The 10,752-nt window shown below is 38.1% G+C and overlaps 1 gene segment (V, D, J or C); it reads left to right on the forward strand.

Moving 5' to 3' along the window:
• Positions 1–1,172: 1,172 nt before the first annotated feature.
• Positions 1,173–2,864, forward strand: LOC115439252 (Ig kappa-b4 chain C region-like; the record flags this gene model as incomplete). The annotated part of the segment is given in 3 exon segments: positions 1,173–1,226; positions 1,512–1,617; positions 2,274–2,864. Coding segments are annotated over 3 exon segments (495 nt in total), but the record flags the coding sequence as incomplete, so codon positions are not given.
• Positions 2,865–10,752: the final 7,888 nt, after the last annotated feature.

Below are 10,752 nucleotides of genomic sequence, written 5' to 3' on the forward strand. Positions count from 1 at the left end.
AGCACTGGGACAGAAACAATTTCCTCTCAGGGAAAAAAAAAGGTCTTCAATCTGGAATCTTTTCCTTTGAGATGAGAGGTTGAGTCATTATGGGATGGGTAAAAAGTCTGTAATCATGAATTTTGTCATTTTATTCAAATGGTGATTTAGTAAATATTCCTGTTGAATGTTTTTGTCTTTTTTCCAATTAACTTTGGATGTTTTTACTGTGATTTTAAGCAGTCAGTTTAGTTAATTACAATATTTACACAGTTTTGTACCAACAAATGGACCTGATATTAAAGAAAAAATAGATTGTCATCAGCATATAAAGAGACAGAATGAAAGGAAGGTAAATTATAAACACATTCTTATTTAACCTCATACTTTTAAAGGACACATAGATATCTGTGTAATGATGTAGTGTATCATATTTTTAAAAAAAAAAACTTTTATTGTATTTTCTTGTAAATAATAAAAGTTGTTTGTGTTCATTGAACTGTGTGAGTCTGTGCAGTATCTTCCAGCTGCAGCCGTCAGTTCAGTTTCTGTTCAGTCTGAAGGAGGTTTTTGTACGACGGTTTTTCACTGTGTGAATACACTCTGACTGTTGACTTCATGATAACTCTGACAGTAATAAACTGCTGCATCTTCAGCCTGAACATCACTGATGGTCAGAGTGAAATGAGAGTTTGATCCACTGCCTGAAAAACGACTGGAAATCCCTGATTCTAGAGTGGTGGCATCGTAAATGAGAAGTTTAGGAGTTTCTCCATCTCTCTGTTGGTACCAGGATAAATAATGGTCACTGCCCCAACCATAATCAGAAGCATAAACATTCTGACTGGTGGTACATGTGATGGTGGCGGAGGCTCCCAGATCAGAGCTCACTGCTCCAGGCTGAGTTACTGTGACCTGGCCTCTGGACTCTGAGGATACAGAGACACAAACATAAAGCAGCGTCATGGTTTTGTCTTCTTCATCTCAGAGGGACAGATGTTCATAGAGGAGAGGAGTTGGATTGTCTGGACTTTACCTGTGAAGCAGCAGCAGAGGAGAGTCCAGATGAGGACGGAGACCAAAGTCATGCTTTTGATGAGGAGGATTTGTGTGTGTTGTGTTGTGATGAAGGACAGCTGTCAGTCATCCGCAGTTCCAGTGTCAGGACTATAAACTCTCCCAGAGCACTGGAGCATGGTGCTGCTGATGCAAAGTCACTGTATGGAAATCAGGACTCACTCCAAAAGGTACTCTGATTACTCTACATGGATCAATACATTTACACTGGATTGATTTGGGATGTGTCAGGGATCAGATTAGTGTTTTTTGTCTCTGAATGTTTCCTGTGTAAATGTCAGTTTTCGTTGTTTTTTCATCTGCACAGTTCATTTCACAAACATTTACAAATGGAATAAATGTGGAACCAAATCTATATTTGTACTGATTGTTGTGTTTGTGTTGTGATTCATTTTGTCCTGATGCTGCTGTGTTTTACAGATTCACACTGACTTTGTTGAGTTTGTTGTTTTCAGAGTCACAGAGCCGTGTCTTTACACTCAGAGGTTTTTGTACGACGACTCAACCACTTTGTATCGCTGTGGTACACGTTCGGTGGAGGAACCAGACTGGAGGTTAACTGTAAGTACATTTAATTCACTAAATTATCTGATTTATCACTGTTTCTGTTTTTCTTTTTTGTTGTAATTCCACATGGTGGGTAAATGTGTTTCAGATGTTTGTAGTTTGTTAATATTTCAGGTATTTGAAGGTTCAGTGTCTCCTCACAGACTGATGTTCATTCTTTATCAGATACAATCAACATTTAACCTCAACATTTAGTCTGTACATGTTACTCATTTTAATGACTGAACTAGTGAAATTTCATGTTTGTCAGAGTATTTTTATTCAGTGAACAAATGTTCTCTATAAGTAACACAACCTTTTCCACAAACTGAGTATGAGGAGTGAAAATCCTCTGATGTTAATACTGATTTCATCTACATGTTGCATTAATGGCTCTGATTTACAAACTTCTACAGCTGTTTGATTATTAAACTGTTTTGCAGCGATTAATATTTATATTCATCAAACATCAGTATTTTATGTTAATGATGTAACGTTGAGTTTGAGTGACTATTTTCATCTTTGTATCTTTGGTCCTGAAACTTGTCTGTTTTCACGGTTCAGCAGTGATGCCTGACCGTTGCCATGGTTACTGAGCTCCGAGAGGGAAACGAAACACAAAGCGATAATTTGTCCAAAATCTGGTTTGACGTCCATCTTTGTCTCTGCAGTGGGTCGAGTGGAGCCCACCCTGACGGTGCTGCCCCCCTCCAGAGAGGAGCTGCAGCAGGGGAAGACCACGCTCATGTGCCTGGCCAACAAGGGCTTCCCCTCAGACTGGAGTCTGTCCTGGAAGGTGAACGACGGCAGCAGCATCAGCAGCAGCTGGGAGGAGAGCAGGAGCCCCGCGGTGCTGCAGAAGGACGGCCACTACAGCTGGAGCAGCACCCTGAGGCTCCCTGCAGACCAGTGGAGGAAGGTGAACTCTGTGACCTGTGAGGCCACCCAGGGCTCCCAGTCTGCACTCTCACACACACTGAGGACACACCAGTGTTCCCAGTACTGAGCCCACTCACTGGGGATCACCTACTGCTCTGACTCTGCTCATCAGCTCACTCTGTCTCTCCAACTCTCTGGCTTTGTGTCATTTCAACACTTTGAACAGCAAACATTTTCAGGCTTCTCTCACTGCTGCAATATTGGTTCAGTGTTTGACCACAAATAAACGTCTGTACATCAAACCTGCTGTTTTTCTCTTCATTGTTATGTCGTGTTTTATTCACTTTGTGCTGATTTTGTCCAATAAAGGGTCAAATTAATCAGAATTAATGGATTGTTCTTATTTTGTTAATGCTGGAAAAAGTAACACGATGTCTTCCAATTATATAATGACTCTTTGAAAAGTGTTCTAATTTGGTCATTACAGATTAATTTTTTAAAAAAAAACATCATTATATTCATCAATAAAGGAATTGGATTTGTTTGAAAAGGATTTGTTCCAATTACATAATGAAAGCTTTTTGTAAAGTTTACTATTGCGATCTCTGAAGGCTTGCAAATAAATATTTTTATTCTATTCATCAATATTTTAAGCATTTCAATAGAAAACATAGTCTATCATTAATTTTTTTTCTTTAACAATCATGGTTCAATAGTTTTTCTCAAAGTTTTTTAGAAAATACATTACAAATACCTAAAACACATGTTTTGAAAACTGGAATGAAGGGTAGAATATCATCAATATAAAGTGATATAATATAATTGTCATCTTAATACAGCTGGAAATATTTACTTTATGTATTGAAGAACATGACCATAAAGGTAAATGAAAAAAGTAAAAACAATCTGTTCCTTATTATGTCGTGTTTTATTCACTTTGTGCTGATTTTGTCCAATAAAGGGTCAAATTAAACACAGTTCATAGATTGTTCTTGTTCATTTTATGTTGGATAATTTAATAGGATTTTTTCCAGTTACATAATGATTTCTTGTTGTTAAGTATTCCATCGTGGTCATTGCAGAATCACTGAAAAAAAAAATTCTAATCCAATCCAATCCAATCCAATCCGACTTGATTTCTAAAGCACTTTAAAACAACCGCAGTGAGCCAAAGTGCTGTACAGAAGAATTAATAATAATCCAAACATTTAATCTTTAAACAGACAGCACTGAGTACATCTTTAATAAGTATTCTTACACAATCATCTTTCAGTATTATTTTCTCAGAATGCACTGACGATTTTAAAAAAATAAGGTAGAAATCCCTTAAACACATTTTAGGATTCTGGAATAAGAGTAGAATATCATCAGCATTAAGTGATTTCACATAATTTTCATTGTTGTTAACACTAGAAATATTTAATGTTTGTGTTGAAGATCTCAATCATACAGACAAGTAAAAAAAATGAAAAAAAATCACATAAATCATGTTCAAATATCCTGCAAAGACTGCTGGAAATATAGGAAACTGTAATTTTCCTTAAACAGTTGGAGTTTAATATTTTTGTCATAATATAGATAATGTTTACAAAAAATAAATAACAAATACTTTAAACATCTTACAAATCTGGAATAAAGAGCAGATTATCATCAGTAAAAAGTGATATAATTTTCAACTTTAATGAATCTTAAAATATTTACTTATTGTGTCGAAAAACCTGGACATAAAAACAAATACAAAGAAGTAAAAACAATCAAAGAAATCAAGTTTAATAATTATGAAAGGATTGAATCACTGATGTGGCATTTTTGATGCTCAGCTCATGATTTAAAACTGTGTAAAAACAATGATATTAAAGTGTTAAATATTGTGATTTATCCCAGTTATGGATTGGATAGTGTTGTTACCATCTAGTGTTTCAGTTTCAGTGCAGCTGTGGATCAGATCAGTTCCTCTGCAGCTGAAGGAGGTTTTTGTAAGACGGTTTTTCACTGTGTGAACACATCCTGACTGTTGATTTCATGATAACTCTGACAGTAATAAACTGCTGCATCTTCAGCCTGAACATCACTGATGGTCAGAGTGAAATGAGAGTTTGATCCACTGCCTGAAAAACGACTGGAAATCCCTGATTCTACAGTGGTGGCATAGTAAATGAGAAGTTTAGGAGTTTCTCCATCTCTCTGTTGGTACCAGGATAAACAATGGTCACTGCCCGCAGCATAAACATTCCTACTGGTGGTACATGTGATGGTGGCGGAGGCTCCCAGATCAGAGCTCACTGCTCCAGGCTGAGTCACTGTGACCTGGCCTCTGGACTCTGAGGATACAGAGACACAAACATAAAGCAGCGTCATGGTTTTGTCTTCTTCATCTCAGAGGGACGGATGTTCATAGAGGAGAGGAGTTGGATTGTCTGGACTTTACCTGTGAAGCAGCAGCAGAGGAGAGTCCAGATGAGGACGGAGACCAAAGTCATGCTTTTGATGAGGAGGATTTGTGTGTGTTGTGTTGTGATGAAGGACAGCTGTCAGTCATCCACAGTTCCAGTGTCAGGACTATAAACTCTCCCAGAGCACTGGAGCATGGTGCTGCTGATGCAAAGTCACTGTATGGAAATCAGGACTCACTCCAACAGGGACCTGGATTAACTCTAATCATCAATCATTTCAGTGGATCAATCACTTAATTTGAGTATTGATTGAGAATATGTGGGAGTTCATTTTACATCATAATCAGTTTAACACTGTACAGGTTCAGAAAGATTCATTTGACAATGTTTTTTTTTTTAACCTAAATATTCCATTGAAGGAAATTCTTTAGTTGTAATTCCACATGGTGGGTAAATATGTTTCAGATGTTTGTAGTTTTTTAATATTTCAGGTATTTGAAGGTTCAGTGTCTCCTCACAGACTGATGTTCATTCTCGATCAGATTCAATCAACATTTAACCTCAACATTTACTCTGTACATGTTACTCATTTTAATGACTGAACTTGTGAAATTTCATGTTTGTCAGAGTATTTTTATTCAGTGAACAAATGTTCTCTATAAGTAACACAACCTGTTCCACAAACTGAGTATGAGGAGTGAAAATCCTCTGATGTTAATACTGATTTCATCTACATGTTGCATTAATGGGTCTGATTTACAAACTTCTACAACTGTTTGATTATTAAACTGTTTTGCTGTGATTAATATTTATATTCATCAAACATCAGTATTTTATGTTAATGATGTAACATTGAGTTTGAGTGACTATTTTCATCTTTTTATCTTTGGTCCTGAAACCTGTCTGTTGTCACGGTTCAGCAGTGATGCCTGACCGTTGCCATGGTTACTGAGCTCCGAGAGGGAAACGAAACACAAAGCGATAATTTGTCAGAAATCTGGTTTGACGTCCACAGCCACTACAGCTGGAGCAGCACCCTGAGGCTCCCTGCAGACCAGTGGAGGAAGGTGAACTCTGTGACCTGTGAGGCCACCCAGGGCTCCCAGTCTGCACTCTCACACACACTGAGGACACACCAGTGTTCCCAGTACTGAGCCCACTCACTGGGGATCACCTACTGCTCTGACTCTGCTCATCAGCTCACTCTGTCTCTCCAACTCTCTGGCTTTGTGTCATTTCAACACTTTGAACAGCAAACATTTTCAGGCTTCTCTCACTGCTGCAATATTGGTTCAGTGTTTGACCACAAATAAACGTCTGTACATCAAACCTGCTGTTTTTCTCTTCATTGTTATGTCGTGTTTTATTGACTTTGTGCTAATTTTGTCCAATAAAGGGTCAAATTAGAGAGAGTTTATGGATTGTTCTTGTTCTGTTCATGTTGGATAATTTAATAGGATTTGTTTCAATTACATAATAATTTCTTGTTGTTTAGTATTCCATAGTGGTCATTGCAGAATCATTGAAAAAAAAAAAAAAAAATCTAATCCAATCCAATTTTATTTCTAAAGCACTTTAAAACAACCGCAGTGAACCAAAGTGCTGTACAGTAGAATAAGAAGTCGTCAAAACATTTAATCTTTATGTGGCGACAGTGGTATGGGTTACATAGAAGTGTCACTAGGACCAAAATGCAAATGAATGAATTTTTAACATAACATGTAACATAACATAACATAACATAACATAACATAACATAACATAACATGTAAGATGTAAAATCAGATATCTAAATAAGATAAGAAAAATAGTAATGAAAAAAAAACATACCAGCACACAGAGCTCTATTGTTGGTGCATAATAAATATAAACCCAAATATAACTTTTATAAAGCTGGACTTTGACTTTTACTTCACTGTTTTCTCAATAAACCTTTGGAGATGTTTGACTTTCACACACATATAATCCTGGTTTTGCATTGATGAAGATTTTAATAGACTGCCACTTAAACCCAAGTAGTAGTTCAGTAAAAAGAGACGGCTTAATTAAAAAGATTTATAATTATATATGTGTGCATCTGCCGTCACCACTGGTTTCGGTCTTTTCTCTCTTTATTCAACACAGTTCTACAATATTAGCCTCCTTAAAGCGCTTTAGAAAAGTGTGTAACAGTTATGAAAGGATGTTGGGTCAGTGTTTAGTGGAGTTTCAGTGGATTTATCTCAACTAGTTCCATTCTTCTAAGCATCAAGGTACCTTTACTCATAAATCCTCCCAGTAAATAGTCCCAGTATTAGTCAGTAAATTAAAAAAAATAATCCAGTATTGGCAGTAACCAACATCAGTCCATCCATCCATCCATTCTCTTCCGCTTATCCGGGGCCGGGTCGCGGGGGTAACAGTCTAAGCAGGGATGCCCAGACTTCCCTCTCCCCAGACACCTCCTCCAGCTCTTCCGGGGGGATCCCGAGGCGTTCCCAGGCCAGCCGAGAGACATAGTCTCTCCAACGTGTCCTGGGTCTTCCCCGAGGTCTCCTCCCGGTGGGACATGCCCGGAACACCTCCCCAGGGAGGCGTCCAGGAGGCATCCGAAACAGATGCCCGAGCCACCTCAGCTGGCCCCTCTCGACGCGGAGGAGCAGCGGCTCTACTCCGAGCTCCTCCCTGGTGACTGAGCTCCTCACCCTATCCCTAAGGGTGCGCCCAGCCACCCGACGGAGGAAACTCATTTCGACCGCTTGTATCCGGGATCTTGTCCTTTCGGTCATGACCCAAAGCTCATGACCATAGGTGAGGGTAGGAACGTAGATTGACCGGTAAATCGAGAGCTTCGCCTCTCGGCTCAGCTCCTTCTTTACCACAACCGACCGGTACAGCGACTGCATCACTGCAGACGCTGCACCAATCCGTCTGTCAATCTCACGCTCCATCCTTCCCTCACTCGTGAACAAGACCCCGAGATACTTAAACTCCTCCACTTGGGGCAAAGACTCCCCACCGACCCGGAGAGGGCAAACCACCTTTTTCCGGTCGAGAACCATGGCCTCGGATTTGGAGGTGCTGATCCTCATCCCGCTCGCTTCACACTCGGCTGCAAACCGCCCCAGTGCACGCTGAAGGTCCAGGTTCGATGAGGCCAACAGGACAACATCATCTGCAAAAAGCAGAGATGAAATCCTGTGGTCCCCAAACCGGACCCCCTCCGGCCCTTGGCTGCGCCTAGAAATTCTGTCCATAAAAATTATGAACAGAACCGGTGACAAAGGGCAGCCCTGCCGGAGTCCAACATGCACCTGGAACAGGTCTGACTTACTGCCGGCAATGCGAACCAGGCTCCTGCTTCGGTCATACAAGGACCGGACTGCCCTTAGCAAAGGGCCCCGGACCCCATACTCCCGAAGCACCCCCCACAAGATCAGTCAACAACAGCAAATACAGACACAATTCTGAGTGAATTACACTGCATCATTTACAAGGCTCATCGCAATAGGAATAAGTGGCTCTCGGATCCTGTTTGTTCTGCTTCATGGTAGACTGTTTTTGTGTCCTGATGATAATAACAAAAAAATCAGACCATAATGCAGTGGTTCCCAACCTTTTTTGGCTGGTGACCTCATTTTAACAGCACAAATTTCTGGCAACCCCAGACATTCAAAACAGAGACATTTTTTGCCAAAATTGATTTGTTTTTGATCATGTAATAGTTTGCTATACTATGTTGCAAATAAATGTTAATTTTAGATGACATTTAGGCTATATAATATATATGATGCACCTTTTTGGTGACTGCTTCTCAGTTTCTCTTGGAGATATCTTAGCTGCGACTTGTGACTGTGACTGTGTTGAAGCGGTGGTAACGCACATGGTCACATGATTGGGTCAATCCATATATGCCCTCTCAGATATTAAATCCTGCATTTTATCTGAACTTAATTTTTACTGGGAAAATGTGTGGTGATTTAATTATAATGAAATATATCATTAAATCATAAATAACCATTTAATCATTAAATAATATTTTTTATTAGTAATTTTTTTTTATCAATTACTAGAAATTTCAGGCGACCCCATTTGAATTTCAGGTGACCCCACGTGGGGTCGCAACCCTAAGGTTGAAAAACACATTGTACTATTAAACAGAAAGTGACCAGTGCCAGAAGGCAAAAGAAAAGGGAAGAACAAATTCAGTGAAATAAGCATTCATTTCCATAAATACAGTGTCAGCACTAACTCCTTGTAGACTATTGTTGTGTGGCTTCAGTAAATGTTTCTGAGGTGCTCTTCAACACTTGTATGTATAACCTGGTGATCTATGATCCCCGACGTTCACGGATCAATTTCAACAGCCTGCTTCTATTACAGTGGGGATTTTTGTGTTGTTGTTTTTTTAGTTTTAGTTAAGATTTTATTGAGGAAGAAAGGCAAAAAATAGACACAGGTGTTGTAACTGACCATAAAACAATGGAATCACTTTACAGTACTGGTTATTGTGATTGACTTGATTGATTTGACTGATTGAATATTAGTGTCCTGTTCAGGGTCAGTCCAGGTGAAATCTTTGGAGGCCTCCACCTCTGATTTGCTTCATGCTTTCATAAAATGTTATTAGTCCTACTAAACACCGTATAAAACTTTAGCCACGTAACTGATAACTTATTAGCTCTTGATATTTTGTTATTGCGCTATATAAACGATGGATGAAAAAAAGACGCTAAGTTAATAAATCATTACTTTTCAACTACTCTGATAGTTGAAAATTAATGATAGATGCATGACATTTTCAGGAGGTGATCAAAGGTACAAGATATCTTCTAGAACATCCACAGTTACATATTTGACAAGACTACAACAGTGTTATTAACTTCATGACATTCTGGTGTTTGTTTGTTTGTTTGTTGTTGTTTTTTTAATCATTTCTGTTTTGTCTGGAATGTTGACTGGAATAACTGATTAACAGCAGCATCAGTAAAATAATTGACATACCTGAGATTGGAGCATTTGTTTAGTTACTATTATCACAATTATGGCAATTAATGTAGACACTATATTCAAATTAATTCAAATTCAAATTATATACATAGAATAGAATAGAATAGAATAGAATAGAATAGAATAGAATAGAATAGAATAGAATAGAATAGAAATATTAACAAACACCAGTGCTATAGAAAAAAGAATAGGGCAAATATAAAATTTCAAAAACTAAAAATGAGATAAGAAAATAAAATAAAAATGCACGATTTAAAAAGGTAACATAAGAACAGAGCTTAGTAGAATAAAAAATAAAACTGGATAAAATATGAATAGACACAATTTACAGTATTAACAGAATGTGACAATATGTATATCTATGAACAATATTAACAGTATGTATTACCATGAGTAATACTTTGTGTGTGTATGTGTGTGTGTGTGTGTATATATATTTGAAATAGTATGTATATCTATGTAAAACAGTATGTATACCTACGTCTATATAAAAATAGTGCATTTATTTTTAATAAATATTGAATAAATATTACGTTTTTATCACAGGACAGAAGATTATTGCGCGGTTATACTTATTGCACATAATTCACATGCGTAGGATCTGTGTCACAGCAACAACACAAATATTTTTTTTCTGTAATTATAAATACATTTAGGCACTTGGGGGTTAAAACTATGGTGTTTCTGGTAAATATACTGTACATGCGCTGATGTGCTTTCTTACAGATAGTATCAACCTGGTGGTCAAAGCACAGATCACAAACCTACTCAGTCAACCTGAGTTCTAATTCACTAGGATGATGGTTTTTCATGACCCTGCAGTTGGTAAATATCTGCAGACCAAAAGGACCAGGGTTCAGACTGTTATCTGGTAAAATATGAGCGGCTT

Source organism: Sphaeramia orbicularis, chromosome 19, assembly GCF_902148855.1.
Source record: "Sphaeramia orbicularis chromosome 19, fSphaOr1.1, whole genome shotgun sequence".
In the NCBI taxonomy this organism is placed as follows: domain Eukaryota; kingdom Metazoa; phylum Chordata; class Actinopteri; order Kurtiformes; family Apogonidae; genus Sphaeramia; species Sphaeramia orbicularis.